This window comes from Callionymus lyra, chromosome 18, assembly GCF_982586985.1.
Source record: "Callionymus lyra chromosome 18, fCalLyr1.hap1.1, whole genome shotgun sequence".
Classification (NCBI taxonomy): Eukaryota; Metazoa; Chordata; class Actinopteri; order Syngnathiformes; family Callionymidae; genus Callionymus; species Callionymus lyra.
The window spans coordinates 19,784,155-19,802,330 of NC_141835.1; the positions used below are offsets into that span (position 1 = coordinate 19,784,155).

General features: G+C 40.1%; 1 protein-coding gene across 1 annotated transcript; it reads left to right on the forward strand.

Annotated features, from left to right (window-relative positions):
- Window positions 1–3,880: 3,880 nt before the first annotated feature.
- Window positions 3,881–18,166, forward strand: LOC148060890 (uncharacterized). The gene is made up of 5 exons (XM_087779580.1): window positions 3,881–4,224; window positions 11,927–12,008; window positions 12,138–12,655; window positions 15,104–15,157; window positions 17,623–18,166. Exons 1-5 carry the CDS (start codon window positions 4,156–4,158, stop codon window positions 17,740–17,742), a joined length of 843 nt encoding a protein of 280 aa, XP_087635706.1. The 5' UTR covers window positions 3,881–4,155; the 3' UTR covers window positions 17,743–18,166.
- Window positions 18,167–18,176: the final 10 nt, after the last annotated feature.

Sequence of the window (18,176 nt, forward strand, 5' to 3'; positions counted from 1 at the left end):
GTAAAAATATAAAAGTACACACACCTGACTGATTAAAGAAAAACATTATTAGGTAAAGAGCCAGAAATAGACTTTTACCATCTTCAAATGCTATTTTAATGAGGAGCAAGAGAGACGTGAAGTGAATTTCTTTAAACCAAATGTTCTAAACTTGAGGATGACACTTAAACGTAAAAGGAATAAATTGTGCAACACTCGAGCTACTGAAAAAGAAAAAATAAGCCACAGTGAAGGATTTTAAAGACCATAATATACCAGAGAAGTAAGTAAGTATGTGATTTATTTAGTTAAGAAAAATCCTGCACAAATAAAAAAGGTCTTAAGATGCTTCTTGAAGGAGTCAGTAGACTCCTTAAAACACAGAGGGAGCTTGTAAGAACAAGAGTAAATTGAACAAGAATAATAAAAACAAAACAGCTGACTTGACACCCATTGAGGATCACATGACATACAAAATGTGCGCATGACCACATATAGTGTTCACTTGGCATAAACCATGATTACACAAATGTTCACAATAAACACATAAATGGTCAAAGGACATAAATAAAGACATGTTAAATAAGTAAGTAAGTAAGTAATTTGTATTTATATGGCGCTTTTCCAGACCAGGGTCACAAAGCGCTTAAACAATCAAAACAATACTCAATAATCTGGAGTTCCAGAAAATAATAACAAAATGAGAAATGCAATTATATATTTTTAATAATATATAATAATAAATAATAATTAAAAGAAATGAAATACTTAATTCATTCGAAAATAAAAGTGTGAAGAAGTGACCTTTGTAATATAATATAATAAATGTTTGAATACAGTTTGAAATAGTTTAATAACAGGTGAAAATTGATTGATGGCAGTTGAAATGTTTGACCTAAATTGTACAATTCTACTTTTGCACAGGATTGATATATACAAAGTTGTCTCGCTGAAAAAAAACATGTGATCTAAATGTTTTAGAAGAGAAAATAGAACACGAGTGTAAAAGCAGCGTCAACATTGATGCTCCTACGCTTTCCGCCAGTGGGTCAGTGGGTGAGGGGGTGGGGGTGTGGACGTGAGAGAGTGGGCAGCAGGAGCAGAGAAAGGCGAGGACGTCCGAGTCGGAGTGGGCTGATGCCAGATCAGCCTCCTCCACTATGCTGATCAGAGGTCAGCTGGAGGTGCGTCAGCTGTTATTTTCAGGGCCAGTGACATCATCGGTGTGATCACATGATGGACCCACTCACTTTAACGTCAGCGTTTTCTTTATTTTTGGTCTTTCTTCCCATTTTTTCTTTTTTTGGTAATATCAAAACTGAAGTTACACAACGCTCACAACAAATGTGAATTTTAATCAATTTAATTAAGCAGATTAATTAATACAATTTATAATTTGTGAATTAGTAATGTATGCTGTACACAATAGATATAGATATAGATATAGATATAGATATAGATATAGATATAGATATAGATATAAATATATATATATATAGATATACATAGATATTGATATAGATATAGATATAGATATAGATATAGATATATATATAGATATAAATATATATATATAGATATACATAGATATTGATATAGATATAGATATAGATATAGATATAGATATAGATATAAATATATATATAGATATACATAGATATTGATATAGATATAGATATAGATATAGATATCTAGAGCATGTCTGTGGAGCTCAATCGAGGTTTGTATCGATGAGAATATTGATTTAATGATGTCCAACATGCAAGAACACCAACAAACCAGCAGGGAGCAGGCAAGTCAACAGAAAAAACGATGCACAAAAACTTAACTTTAACATTTTAACGGCCTCTCGTGGACATATACACGTAGGAAATAATTAATTCCCTTATTCCGAACAAAAGAAGGTTTTAATTGTTCGAGGTTTGACTAACAAAAGTGACTAAAAATATGAAAACATGACGATGAAAGGAGATTTTGGATTACAAAATTGTAAATAAGGAGGAAAATCGAATCCTCATGAAAAATCCAAGCGGAAAAAAGAAACAGAACACCCAAATTAAACACTTATTCAGATTTGAAAACGTTAAAACATGGAAAAATTATAATTATAATGTGTATAAGGCTAAAATATCAAGTAAATAAATATTGTTTGGAATATTTAAAAAAACTCTCACATTTCCACTTTGCAGAGAAAAGGGTATATCTGAATATAAAGCAAGAGTTTTCATCGTCACAACAATAACAGTTCTAGATTCAACCGTGTGACGTCACTGTTTTAAATGTGCATGTTTCTCATGCTCAGAATCGCCAGAAGAGGGTCAATGCTGCCCCCATGTGGCCTCCGCTCAACATTAAACGAATAGTTCAAGTGAGAGTTTCCATCGAAGGACCTTTAGGTCAAAGTTCATCATGTCAACGCTAAGAAAAAAAGGTTTATACGTTCTGGATATTAATGATTACAGGATGTTAGCTACAAATTAAACATACATTAAAATAATAACAAGCATAGTAAAAAAAATAAAAAATAAAATATGAGCCAAAGAGGTCTGTTAAAAAAAATACCTTAACAAGTACTACTTGTTTATGACACTTTTACCAGTGCAATTACTACTAAATTACAACTAGTGCAGCTTATAAAAATACTTATGCATGACTACAATTCTCCATGTACAAGTATTCTGACTAGTACTGCAGTAGCTGTTAACTGCTAACACTTTCAACCACAACAAGTACTAATACTATAAGTAATAATATTTCTGGTATATAACTAAAGAAATACTGTCCATTTTGAACTAATAGCCATCAACTAACCTCATTACAGTATCACCATTAGTCATATTTCAAGATTCTACCTTCACTATAACTACTACATCTAGAACTGTACACAGTACTTACTCACTGCTTGCGGGACTGCCAATATCAACAAGTTCTAATACTATTACTAATGCTATGTCTGGTATATTACATGAAAAAGTAAACTCTGCACTAATGACCTTCAACTAAACTCACTACAGTATTACTACTAATTCAATTTCATGTATTTACCATCACTGTAACTCCTACATCTAGAACTGAATGTTCAAAGTATTTACTCATATTACTGCTTTTGAGACTGTCAACCTTAACAAGTACTACTTGTTTGTGACACTTTTACCAGTGCCATTACTACTAAATTACAACTAGTGCAGCTTATAAAAATACTTATGCATGACTACAAGTTCTCCATGTACAAATATTCTGACTGGTACTGCAGTAGCTGTTAACTGCTAACACTTTCAACCACAAGTACTAATACTATAAGTAATAATATTTCTGGTATATAACTAAAGAAATACTGTCCATTTTGAACTAATAGCCATCAACTAACCTCATTACAGTATCACCATTAGTCATATTTCAAGATTCTACCTTCACTATAACTACTACATTTAGAACTGCATGTTCACAGTACTTACTCATATTACTGCTTTTGAGACTGTCAACCTTAACAAGTACTACTTGTTTATGACACGTTTACCAGTGCCATTATTACTAAATTACAACTAGTGCAGCTTATAAAAATACTTATGCATGACTACAAGTTCTCCATGTACAAGTATTCTGACTAGTACTGCGTTACTAACATGACTACAGCTGTTAAGTACAAACTCACTGTGAGATAGTACAATTGAAGTAAAGTTGAACTTTAATAGGGAGTACTAAAATACTCACTGTTGACTCTCTCGGGTTAATAAAGAACATCGCCGATAAAAAAAAGGGGGAAGTAAGAAAAAAAAGGTGACGTCACGTCGACTCCCAGACCTTCTATTTAGTCGAAACCATGACGTCACGACGCCCGAAGACCAATCAGCGCGCAGGACGACCGGGCTCGCGCTTGCTCTCCGGTGTGTGCTCGTGGCCGGTCCACTTTGTGTGCGTGTGTGTGTGTGTGTGTGTGTTTGTGTGTGTTTGTATGCGTGTGTGAATGCGAGAAAAAAAAAGTTGTGTCGTTTTTTTTCTCTCGGCTGCTCGGTGTGTGAGTCTGTTGTCGTAGAAAGTGGAGACTTTCTGAAGTGAAGCTCCTCTCGAGGCTCGAGTCTGGAGCGGTTTAGCTCGAGCTGAAGCTTCGAGAGCAAATGTTGGCGGATGGAGGTGTAGAGACACGAAGAAGAAGACGGTGAACCAGCTCACGTCGAGATGCTCAAGACTCTGACGAAGAAGCTCCGGAGACACTCGCTCAACGAGATCCATCCTTTCCAGCTGAAGGTGAGCCTTGTTGTTGTTGTTGTTGTTGTTGTTGTTGTTGTCTTGAAGTGTGTAATAACGCACACATGATTGTGTAGCTGCTCCAAACTCAACCTGACGACCAACCTATGGGTGTGTTTGTGTGGACTTTTAAACATTCTATAAAGTTTATGTCTTTAGTGTCTGTCTAAGAATGTTTATATAAATGTCATAGTAGTGTAACAGTTGTGTTACAATAGAAAAACATGATTATTATGATGCACTTGATACTAAAAATATATGTTTGTCAAAATAAAAGTTATTTAATAAAAATCATCACTTATGTCCATCCTGCACTTTTTACATACCACCACGTAACACTTGCATGTTCTGCTACAAAGACACTGTTTCTTTTAGTCAGTGGCCCCTGCAACCTTTTTTTTTAGCTACACTGACCAAGTTACATGTCCTCAGTATTACAGAATATACAACGAAATAATAAGAATAAACAGAATAATAAATACTAATGTCAAGGGTCACATACTAATATGACATTGGAGAAAATCCGGTCCTTATAAAGAAAAAACAACTTTTTGACAGTAATAATAAATCTAACAGAAGTTAAATAATTCATTTTTAGCTCAAGCAGGCAGATTTTTATTGATTTGCACGTTTTGGATAGTTGTTAAGTTAACTTATATAACACATGTCGGATTCAAAGTGTTGAAAGAAGTTAGTTTTAACGGATTGCTATACTTGCTAGCTTAACAAGTGGCTAACAGTGATAGCAACAGTGAAGTAAAATGTAATACCACCATGTAATACTTTGTACACTTGTGAATGTTGAAGCTTAGAATGCCTTAAAATATAATTTGAGAATTCTTATGACAGGAAAATATATCGTATGAAATAAATGTATCAATTTGAGTCAATACCTGTTCACGATCAATAAATAAAACCACATGAATCATGAGATTTATGAGCAAGGTGTGACATATTTCTATTTCATAACATCAATATCTTTGTCATGGATTATTTTCGAAACACCTGCTCAGTCACCGTGGTTGTGCGGCGACACAGTTGTCGTCAGTGTTTGTGTGGTAGGTATGTTTATGCACGAACCAAACCTCCGAAGTTCTTCCTCTAACTTGTCGGACTGTCTGTGGTCGCTTCTATTTCTGCCTCAGTCGGAGCTAAACTGCTGCTTACGATGGTTCTGGGTCAGGTCGGGCCACAGAGCCACATGCTGCTGTAATGTGCTGCATCACCTTCTGTCACTGATCCTTCAGAGTTCAAGCGCTGTTCTGTCTAATGATTTTCACATCAGCCGGGTGATTTAAGTCCAACACCGACCTCAGATGGCCTAGTATGTGATTCATGTATGAAAGTGAAACATTTTTACTATTGTCTGAAGTTTTCAATGTACCTATCAGTGTACAATTTGGAGGAGTACAATTATTAAATAGTTAAATATAAACCTTGTTTCTAGATTATCTGTTTCTCACATGTTGGCTCAGTCCTGCAGTGAAAGCAAGGCTCCCTCGAGTTTGACTCGTGTGACACGTACAATGATTTATAGCAGAAATCCTGTTTTCCTGAGGACTACAGCCACATGGTTAACTTTCATTTATCATCCTGACCACATGTGACCTCGACCGGTCAGCCGAGTCACGCCACCGTCAGTTCCCTCTCTGGATTAAAAGTTTGGACTTTAGTGAAGATTTCTTCCGTCGTTTCCAGATAACGACCGAAAAAAAAGACAAGCGACATGTCGTGTCTGGAAACTGGTTTGTTCAACTTGAGATAAACGGTCGGATCAAGAGCAGCACCAGAAACTATGTCCTATAACCACACACTGTGCGAGTAAACAAGTGGAGAGAAGAAGATTTATAGACCTGCAGGTCTCCGTGGACTTGTGCTTCAAGACCGGCCGAGACTTGTTTGTACCTTAAACTTACTTGTGATGGGTCTTCAGGAGTTTGTAGTGCTGAGAAGTGCAAATGAATATTAGAATATTAGACCTCAATTCCAAAGTTCAACTCGTGTTATTCCTTTGAACACAGACGGATTTCAATCTAATAACTTTGCTGGAAGTTGTTTTTGCTGAGCTAGCTCTTGTTATAGGGGTTGCTATTTTAACATTAGCTTATTCATGTTAGGTGAAAGATAAGCCATTCTTGGCTCACACAAGTTTGATGACTTGAGAGTTTGGAAAACATCGTGAAAGCGATGTCCAGGACATTGGACACATCAACATTGTCTGGTAAAATGTTCCTGGTTATTCAGGGAATTATTGTGTGGATTCATTAGATCCATTAGGTAATGGTACGCCACATTGCGTTTGGGTAACTACCATCTAAGTATGACAAGGCATACTTAGATGCAGTAACCTGGTGTCTTTACTTTTTTGGGGTTCAACCTGAGTTTGGATCATCTTCATTCCAAAAAGCTTTCCCAGTGAGTCCAGAACAGCGTCCCTGGATGAGCGTTAAATTTACAGTACAGAACATTCTAGGAAAAATACTAATCTTACACGGTCACATGTTTGCGTTCGTACCAGTGAGACGAGTCTTTGTTTACAGTAGGGAAAGTGAGTTTCTGGGTGGAAGTATCAGTAGGATTAAACTAATTTATTATTACCTTTTTACGATCTGTTGGTTTATAACCAACCAATAAGACTGATCACGTCCTCGTGATTCCACTGTGTGCCAGGGAATAAGATCGGATCAAATTAGTTGTGTTTGACATGTGAAAAGTGTGTTCTCGTTTTTCAGTGTGTGGCTGAAGTGAACTGCAAATACACAGCTGGTGTCACTTGTCAATGATTGACACCAACAACTCCATTCAAACACAATAGCACTCACTTCATGCACTATTACAGTTAAGACCCAGAGACGACGACAACAAGGGGTACCACAAACACATTTCTTTTCAGGCCTTCAGGTCACCTTAAACACAATTTAACTGTTTAGTGATCGTCATGCACTATTAGTATTTGGCTTAAGATCAAGGGTTTCTTTCGTTTTATCATTAATACAAAATTTGCAGGAGAGAAATGGTTGAACTTGAAAGTAAGATCAGAAGCAAACTTGACATCGTAACAGCGTCATAACATCTGTCTTTGTTATTTCAAAACTATTTAGTTTGCTAGCTCAATCTTGGCAAAGTTAATGTTACAAGTGGCGCAGTGGTCACATCACTTTCACTCAAGTTTGGGTTTGATTCCCTATTCCTTGTACTTATTTTTTGTTTTGACAAAATTATTGATTAATTGTCAATAACGTTTTATTGTTTTGATTGTTTCTCTACCATGTGCCATGTACTCTTTGGTGAAAGTAGTGCTCGATTTTAGTGCTTTTAATCTTGTTTAATACCCAAATATATCATCATATTCGGCATTTGTGCTAGTGAGCAATGCACAAGTCTCATTGACCTTGATTTGTTATTGTTATTATAAACATTTATATTCACATGTTGTTGCCCCAAACCGTACCTTTTATTTCTATCAGCTGTCAATCAAACGCTGCCCACTCACCCTGTCCACTCACTTCACATACAATGCCCCTTTTTTGGTGAGTAGACGGGTGAATTGTTTCACTCATGGGTCACTAACTCATTCCCTCTACAACACAATTGTGCGGCAGGCAGCCGCATAGTCGCATGGCAGCCATTTTGTTCCAAAGTGGCCCCCTTTTTAAAGGCCCATGCGAGGCATGGAGGGAAGTGTGCCATCCCTGTTGTGCCAATTTTTTTTTTTTTTTGTTTGTTGCTCTGCCTGGAAGTGCTCTATCTCACACACACACGCACCAATGTTGAAATGGAAGTGTTGTTTCGGGGGTTAACGTTGAGGATCTGTCCTTAAAACCTTCTTCAGTCCTGCTAAACAGAAACTGGTTTACTGAAAAAAAAAATGCAGAACAGATCTTCGGAGAAACTCAACGTATTCGCGATGATGTCAGCTGAGATGAGGAGCTGGTTAGAGACTCAGGTTTAAACTATTCTAGTAAAATCTTCTGTGTTTGCATGAACAGAATTGACACCCAGCAGCGATGTCAGTTTCTATCTAGATGAATAAATTTGGAACAGATGAACATATTAGTTATGTTTTAAATTACCATCTGGATCCAGGATATATTTTAAGACCTCGCTATCACAGGGTGAGCTCTTGCTGTGTGTTGTGAAAGCGAGTACTTGTGTACTGAGCTATTATGTTTTTTATTTATGTAGACAAAATAAATCGACTGAGTAATATGATTCCTCTGTAGTGACGTCAGCATTATGGTGTGTTTTCATCCCTTGTCTTTTGAGTAAGGACGACAGAGACATTAGGAGTGTTTCTTCACACTGTTGTTGGTGTTTCTGTGAATCATCCAGGCCTGACCTGTCGCTGTGTGTGTGTGTGTGTGTGTGTGTGTGTTCATGAGAGGGACGGTGTCAGTGTGGAAGGGCAGCGCAAAGCTGTCGTGTGTGTGAACCGGGTTGTGTGTGTACGCTGTGACATTGCCATTGATCCAGCTTAGCAAGCCGCTCAGCGATACAGAAGACTAACAAGGATTTCATTCAGCTATTCTCGACACACGACTCTTTGTCCGTGTTGTGTTCACCGTTTTACGCATTCTGCCTTCATCTTGGTCGGAGGAGCACTCGGAGTGTGTTAGCTGTGTGCGGAGACGTTGTTGTCCAAAACATCCGCCAATCAAAACGTTGTGTTGAATGGTGACATCATCATGACCCAATAACAACTTTATTCAGGGTCTTGTAACTGTTATACATCACATTATACACCCTTAAACACAATCTTACGTCAACCACTAAAATATGATGACATCATGCTTTTGAATGAAAAATTGTTCTTTTGAAAGTCACGCACGTGTAGATGCATAATGATGACGTTTTTATAAAGCAATCATGTCAATACTAAAAAGTTTGGAGACTCTTACTCACGGGTCAAAAAGCCAAACTTTATGAAAACTCTTTGACAAATGTACTTTATATTTGGTTCTTTAATGTTTTACAGATGTTTTTGTATAATGAAAGCTATGTAAGTGATCATTTAATATGATGATCACTATTATTTAGTCATATGATGCTGAACAAAGATCGAGTACCTTGCACTGCCTGCACTATACATGATAAAGTAAATGGAGAACAATAGCTACAGAACATCATGTCACGGGTCAAGGGGTCACGAGTTTGAGTCCCCTGCACTGTCCAAAAGCTGTAAGTTGTTGTCGCTTCCTGAGTGGAAAAGTTCCAAGTTTTATCCATGAAAACAACCTAAGTTATCTGGAAGACTTCAACTGCACTGAACATTAAAAAAAACTAATGTTGTTTAAACTATGTTCCGTCTCAGCTGCATGCAACTCCAAATAAAGAAAGAGAATACAAATTATTTTGTGAAGGCATGAAGCATTTTTCTTTATTCTAAGAGAGGATGATCTTATTTCTCTGATTCAACTTTTCAGTTTTAAGTGGACTGCTGATGACTTACATGGATGTGGAATTATTTTCAATTGTCAAGTACAATAATAGTTATTTCCCTAATTTAAAACTATTCTTTATGATATAAGTGTTTACATCTTAGATTTTTCAAGATGTTTTTACTGTACTCATGACATCAGCAGCATTTTGTTGTGATAGCCAATCGGAATTCTGCATTCATTTGGAGTCTTGACGTGTTTTAGGAAAGGTTTTGTTGGAGTTTCCTCGTCCCTGGTTGGATGTGGGTTCTCTGGTCTTTATCCCATTTATGAAAGAGTAAGAGGAGGTGTGTGTGTGTGTGTGTGTTTAATAGAATAGAAGGGTACTTTGTGGTGTGTATGCATGTGTGTTAGCATACAGACACACACTCACAGATGGCAGCTGCTCAGCGAGGCCTCGAAGTGGTAATTACTGAGTGTGAGGGGCATTACTTAACTTTCTCAGCCATGCAGGACATCTGCATTGTTCTGCCTCTTCAGTCCTCCAACAGGTTTTTAGGATGGTTACGTCCAAGAAACCACGACTCCACAACTCTGTCTAGCAAATATATCAGATGTTGTTTAATGGTCAGTGTGTTTGTTCTACTTGTGCTGGTGGTGGCTGAAGATCAAGCAGGTCATTGGGGTTAAAGGAAAAAGCGCTTATAGCGGTTTTTAGCTCAAGAACCAGAACACATGGCCATTTTCAAAGGACAACTAATGTAAAAACACAACTGTCCTGAGTAATAATGTTGAAGTGTCACGGGGCAATTAATCCATGTATTGTGATATACTGTATAGTGATACTGTAGGAACAAGGATATATCTGGAGAATTGTCTGAGTACTTTACTCTGGTGTTGCAGAATTAACAGACCACGTGACCAGTGACCCATGCTTTCATTTGTTTAGAAAATATGTCTACTGCATCCTCTCATCCTCAGTTATAGCCGTCATATTACGTGATTTCATTGTCTTATCTTTACCTTAATATCTAAAAAAAGAATTGATAAAGTGCTGTCAAATATGGATACAGTATTGTGAAAAAAACATATATTGCCTTATCAATATTTTTCAACACCGTAAGTATGAAGTAATAGGTAGGTAGGTAGGTAGAACTTTATTTAACTTTATTTTTAAATTGTTTTTTTCCAATTAGCCACAGCAAATACAGCAATTTTTCATAAAAAAATAATCAAAATAAAATAAGAACAAGAACAAAGAGAAATAAAGAGGAAGAACAAGATGATACAATCTAAGTCTAAAGATAAAGAACATAGATATAAAAAATAACAAAGACGAAGGACACAAAGACTAACATAGGGGGCTTCGATCCTTCTCCAGCCTGCATTGTTTATACAACGAGTCCCTTGGAACATTAGTTGCCCTTTAAGGTCAATGTTAACCAAAATATACGTGTAGGACAATGCAGCAAATTCAAGTTCATAACATTGGCTAATAAAATAAATGTTTAAGTTAATTTTCTCTCTTTAATTTATTGTTTATGATTTCCCCAAAATAAAAACATGAGCTTGTGGTTTCTTTATCTTCGTCTTTATGGTTTTAAATTAACATTTAAAAGTAATTTCTGTCGTGATGTCACACAGGTATCATAGGTGAAAATTGAACTGAATTTGAATCTTCCTCTTATCAAGTTGTTGCGTCATTGGTTCCGGTTTCAAAATCCACGTTCGTCCTGATGATACGTGTCCCGAGTATTAATCCTCCTCAAATCCGTCTCCGTCTGCAGACAAAACTTGCAGTTCTACTCAGTCTCTCTGCTGACTCATCCGAGCATCTGTCACTTTAATTTGTGTCAACAACTTGATCACTTGGAATCCAGATGTATCATTTTACAAACTCCAGAGTTGCTGCTCGGGTTGGTGCGCTGACGACACTACGGGGAGGAAAGTACGCAGGATGATTTAACAATATAAATAAACATCTCCTCCGCTGGGTTCGGTGCAGTTTTGTGGTAGAAGTATTATCTATATTGTAGCTGAAACTGCCCATATATCCTGAGTTAATAAACTAAATAATCCAAACAGGAGGGGAAAGAGAAGTAAATTCAGGCAGATCATGGACCTTCCAATTGCAGAAAAGAGCTGAAGTAATGGAAATAATATAATATATATGTGTTAAATATGGTATACATGTCATCAAAAATTTTACAGAGGGTCAACCTACCCCCTTTTTACCTCAACTGGATCAAGTTGTCCACCCCCCATAACTAGAACCAGAGGCTAGAACTTTTATTATTTTATTATAAACTTAATTATCTTTCCAGATTTCCTACCATGGCAGTGGGGAGGGAGCAGAAAGTGATGACTCAGAGGGGGAGAACCAGGAGCTGGCACAGATCGACAGAGGTACGAGCACACTTGACTCATGTTAAATGACTCAACCGTCGGTAAATAAAGTGTTTTTCTGTTGTCCAGGAATGAATTGTAAATAAAGAGTCCTAAATGTTGGTTTATCATGTGACTTCTTTTTTTTAGAAAGGAGAAGAAACTGCGCTCTCGTCCCTCTGGCCACCAGCCAGCAACACAACCAAGGTCCGGTCTCCCCCGCCCGGCTACGCCGCCTACGCCTCCTCCTGGACGCCAACCTGGACCGCCACTCTTCAGAGGAAGAGCTGGAGCGCATCAGTCGCGGGGGGGACAACAGGAAGTGGGCGTCCGCCGTCCCGCCGCCGCGACACGCCGACCACCACAGCAGCACGTCCAGCGACGAGGAGGTGCGGGATCTCTGCGGCTGCGCCTCCCCGGCCGCCCGGTCGCTCGCGGAGCCGGGGTCCCGTCTCACGGCGCCTCCCAGCCCCGTGCTCTTCAGCTCCAGCCCGCCGCACAGCCTCAGGCTGCCACCGCCCATGCGCTTCCAGCTCCAGGTGGTGCCGCCGGTGGCCCGGCCCATCATACTCACCCATTTCGAGCAGTCCGCACCTTACAGGAAGTATCGCCATAGTTACGGAGGGGAGCAGGGGAGACCCAGCCTGGACCTAGAGAAGATGCAACAGGTTGGTGGAACAGTAACAACAGAAAGTCATGAAGTTTATACGGTTATCTTGTGCTACATAAGAGTTAAAGTAAATATAAATACACCATAATAACGCCATCTTTTTCCATTATATTATATGTATATGTAATTATGTATTGATTGGAAAAAAAAAACACATTTTTATCATAGTTATGTTATGGTTTACAATCCAATAAAGTGTTTATAAAATGAATAATTCGATTTTAAATTTAATCATTACGTCCTCGGCTGGAACAATAACAAATCCTGCGAGATGCTGCTGATGACTGAGGACAAGAGGATACATTTGTCTCAAATATATACTCGTTTCTACAGTACCGTAAAATGTTATTGCCTCTGTACACATACAACCATATGGAACCACCAGATTCTTGCAAATACACAACCCTAGTCCTTCATCATGACACACTATGTAATTGAATGTATTCCTTTATTTTTTTGACCGTAGTTACACACAAAATATTTCTCTCTGAAAATTCAAATACAATTTGGTTTAAGCACATGTGGGTGCCTCAATCAGAAAGCTACAATAGGTTTTTTCTGAATTTTCAAAATAACACTGGTAAATATAAATACACCATAATAACGCCATAATTTTCCATTATATTATATGTATATGTAATTATGTATTGATTGGAAAAAAAACACATTTTTATCATAGTTATGTTATGGTTTACAATCCAATAAAGTGTTTATAAAATGAATTATTCGATTTTTAATTTAATCATTACGTCCTCAGCTGGAACAATAACAAATCCTGCGAGATGCTGCTGATGACTGAGGACAAGAGGATACATTCGTCTCAAATATATACTCGTTTCTACAGTACCGTAAAATGTTATATACAAATGGAACCACCAGATTCTTGCAAATACACAACCCTAGTCCTTCATCATGACACACTACGTAATTTAATTTATTTCTTTATTTTTTTGACTGTAGATACATACAAAATATTTCTCACTGAAAATTCAAATAAAATCTTTGAACATGGGATTTGGGAGCTGCTATAGAAGCCTTTTGCTGACATTGCGTTAAACTGAAATAGTGGCATCTAGAGATGTCGGTAAGATTGTGCTGTACTGTGGTTGAAAGTATGGTTGTAATAATAATCATAATGATAATAGAAACGACAGTTATCAACTGTCAATATTTCCTTTATGAAGAGATCAATGCTTTTCTGTGTCAACACACACACACACACACGCCGGCGTAACGCTGGACGCCGGGCCACCATGGTGGTCTCGCTGGACAGGGATGAAGGCGAGGGAGGCAGGGACAGCAGATGTTCCTACTTGTTTCCCACAAAGGCAGCGGGTGAGGGGGTGAGGTGGGGGGGGAGAGAGGAGGATTAAAAACAGCAAAACTAACTAATGAGTCATGGAGAAGCTGCTCCGCTTATCGTGAAAGTCCATCGACCTGTCGTCCCACTGGTGTGTGTGTGTGTTTGGGGTCCATATGTCCATGGATGATGAGAGAGGTGATGTGATGAGAGGGGTGACGGGATGGAACAAAAAAAAGGAAGAGTTTGTGTCACGCTGGGGGGGGGGGGGGGTACGCGTCTCATACGGCCTTTTTGTGTCTTCATGTTTGTGGTGTGAGTGTCTTGATGTGTGTGTGTTGATATATATGTGTGTGTGTGTGAACTCACTCAAGTGGAAGGAGAGTCGGTGCAGGGAATACAATGGGGGGCCAAGAGAGGTAGAGGACCGAGTCCATTAACCCTTTAGTTGATCCAGTCTGGAAGTTCACCTGGACACCCGTCACACACACCAGTCAGAAGTCGCTCCCAACACACTCTTCACCGTCCATATCCTCGGCATTTCTGACTTCTTAAATCAGCCTCATATATAACTGTGCCGGGCCAAACTGGGCCGAACACCCACACGTGCTTAAAATACACCACAAGTGTGAATCTTTGTGGGGGTTTTTAAAACACCGTCTGTCAGGTTTAGTGCAACCACTTCCTCCTTCTCCATTCGTTTGAAAGGTGTTTCTTCTTCTTCTTCTCTGGGAACATGCTGCCGCTCCTCCTCACCTCCGTCCCAGGCGCTCCGACCTCGGAGGCAGCCACGGAGGAAGATCAGGTTTGGCAGGGGCACGCGGGCACAGCAGCCCCGTCTAGAGTTTCCATTCTTTCCGGGGCTCCCTCCCCCCCCCGCAGAAGCTACCTCCCGGACCGGAGACAATTCCTTGATTGTGTGCTCCCTCCTCCCCCGCTGCTTCTGGAGAATAGCGGAGCTGCGTGGACTCGGCAGGGAGCAGAGACAGGATGTTGCATAAGCCTCGTCCAGAGTGTTTAGTTTAGCCAGACAGCTGGATCTGTCTCTCTTCCTGATCAGACCGATCTCATGATGAAGATGATGATGATGGTGACCTCTGTTTAAAACTCTCCACTCATCCACTCATCCACTCTTGTCGTCCACAGAAAATGCTGCTTAAGAAGAACTGCGGAGGAAAAACACGGACCATCAAGATTCGGGTGAGTTCATTATCCATCCATCCATCCATCCATCCATCCATCCATCCATCCATCCATCCATCCATCCATCCATCCATCCATCCATCCATCCATCCATCCATCCATCCATCCATCCATCCATCCATCCATCCATCCATCCATCCATCCATCCATCCATCCATCCATCCATCCATCCCACCATCCATCATCCATCCATCCATCCATCCATCCATCCATCCATCCATCCATCCATCCATCCATCCATCCATCCATCCATCCATCCATCCATCCATCCATCCATCCATCCACCATCCATCCCACCATCCATCCATCCATTCATCCATCCATCCATCCATCCATCCATCCATCCATCCATCCATCCATCCATCCATCCATCCATCCATCCATCCATCCATCCATCCATCCATCCATCCATCCATCCATCCCACCATCCATCCCACCATCCATCCCACCATCCATCCATCCATCCATCCATCCATCCATCCATCCATCCATCCATCCATCCATCCATCCATCCATCCATCCATCCATCCATCCATCCATCCATCCATCCATCCATCCATCCATCCACCATCCATCCCACCATCCATCCATCCATCCATCCATCCATCCATCCATCCATCCATCCATCCATCCATCCATCCATCCATCCATCCATCCATCCATCCATCCATCCATCCATCCATCCATCCACCATCCATCCCACCATCCATCCATCCATCCATCCATCCATCCATCCATCCATCCATCCATCCATCCATCCATCCATCCATCCATCCATCCATCCATCCATCCATCCATCCATCCATCCATCCATCCATCCATCCATCCATCCATCCATCCCACCATCCATCCCACCATCCATCCATCCATCCATCCATCCATCCATCCATCCATCCATCCATCCATCCATCCATCCATCCATCCATCCATCCATCCATCCATCCATCCATCCATCCATCCATCCATCCATCCATCCATCCATCCATCCATCCATCCATCCATCCATCCATCCATCCATCCATCCATCCCACCATCCATTCCACCATCCATCCATCCATCCATCCAGTTTCCATTCATTAATAGTCTCTTCTGAGTGTTTATTTCTAAGGGAGGGTCCAGACACAGAAAAGTTATTTGTATCTGAGAACTTGTTCTTTGGGTCACAAGAGTTGCTTACTTTGCTCCAAAAGTAGAAACATACAACAGTATATGGAAAGCTTTGTCTTCTGGCTCAGCTTTTTTTCCCCACCAAGACTGTCAATACAGAGACCTCATGACCGAGGTCACTGCACTGACATGTTACCCTCCATCTTTCCCTCACTCATGAACAAGACCACAAGAGGCTCAAGGCTCGGATTCAAGTGAAAGAGCTGAATGTTGTCCAGGGAAAGTGGATTATTATGATGATGTGTACAGTGATTTAGGAGGGTTCAGAGTTGAAGAATGACTTGACCGTCGGTATCTTCACTCCATGTCCATGCTAACATGACTGTGTGTTGCAGCCATTAAACAGAGTCACAGACTCTGCTGTTACTTCCAGTAATAGTCAGTCAGTTTGGCTGCTACTTACTCCTCATCCGGTGTTCCTGCTGCGAGCGCTGCTGTCCCCGTCACTGACGTCTGTGGCTCTGGAGATCCGCCACTTCATGGAGCTTCTCAAGTACATTTCCAGAGAGGCGGCGTTAGATTCTGGCACCACAAATGTGTGATGTTAAAAGACGACACAGAGACGAGGACACCGCGATTATCTGACTCTAAATTAACAGAAGAATTAAACATTTAGGTGAAACATCTAAAACAATTTTAACCAAGAAGAAAATACACAAATAGACATTCAGAATTAAAGTTTAAAAATTAAACAAAATATGATTAAAATATCAGAAAATAAGATAGAAAATTGAAAAAACTGCAAAACCAAACTGGGAAAAAATATAAAACAACAAAATAAAATGGAAATGGATTCAAATATGGATAGATTGTTATAAATAAACATTTACAAGGCATCAGACCTGTGTGTGTCATGTTTGCACTGTTACACGCAGAGAAGCGTTTTTCTTCTTCCCTGGAAAAAACCCCCGAAGTGCTCCAGGTCTCCCCCCGCAGGCTCCACGCCAAACACAACACTCACTTCCTGTGGAGAAGGGAAAGAATCGGCAGCTAATTTTAGACCAGAGGAGACGAGGGCAGCAGGTTCTGCTCATAGAGCCGGTTCTGGAGCTCGACTGGAGACGGACCTTCTGTTTCGACTCTTGAAATAAATAGTAGTGTAGAAATATGATGTAAATAATGACAGTTCTGATCAAGTGGGAATAGAAACGCTGTTACTATTATCAGGTCTTTGTGTTGTTTTGCAAAACTTTTTTTTTTCAATTTTCAGTTACAAAACTCACTGCACTTGATTTATGTTAGCAGTTCAATTCAATTCAAGCTGTTGTCTAACACTTTTTATGGTCTGTCTGCAGGCTGGCGGTCGCCCCCCCTCCAGGTTCACCTACGACCCATCCATCTTTGCCTTCCGATCGCTGAGCGCCGTGCCCCCCTGCAGCCCCCGGACCCCTCCCGAGGGTTCGCTCTCCTCCTAATGTTGGTAGCCACGACATGTTCCAACTCTTGCACTTGCTCAGGTACCCCCCCCTCCTCTCATGACCCCCCTCTCTGGACCTGAGGCAGCGGTGGAGAACTTTCACGAAGACGAACTGCCTGTTAGACAATCAGATGTTGTAAACTCCAACCGTGACGACACGGTCGCGTAGTGATGATGTCATTCCGGGACGACGAGGAAACACGACGCTGTTTTCTGCGTAGCGTACTTTTAGCGTGCCATTACTTTCCTAATATGGGTCGTGGATACTGTGTGTAGAAGAAACGTCCTCCAGCCTTGAAACCACATTCCAAGAGAAGATTCCACTGAAGAAAAAACACTTTGATGTTCTTGTCACTTGTTGCACACGACGATTTGAATAAATGCTCTGGAAGTTTTCCACTGCATACAACTCAGTATGAAAAGCTTTCTTTG

Bases quoted from the DNA above. Each gene is read 5' to 3' on its own strand.
- LOC148060890 (XM_087779580.1), top strand. From the start codon at position 4,156: ATGCTCAAGACTCTGACGAAGAAGCTCCGGAGACACTCGCTCAACGAG. The intron at 4,225-11,926 runs GTGAGCCTTGTT...TTATCTTTCCAG, and splicing joins TCCATCCTTTCCAGCTGAAG to ATTTCCTACCATGGCAGTGG. The intron at 12,009-12,137 runs GTACGAGCACAC...TCTTTTTTTTAG, and splicing joins GCTGGCACAGATCGACAGAG to AAAGGAGAAGAAACTGCGCT.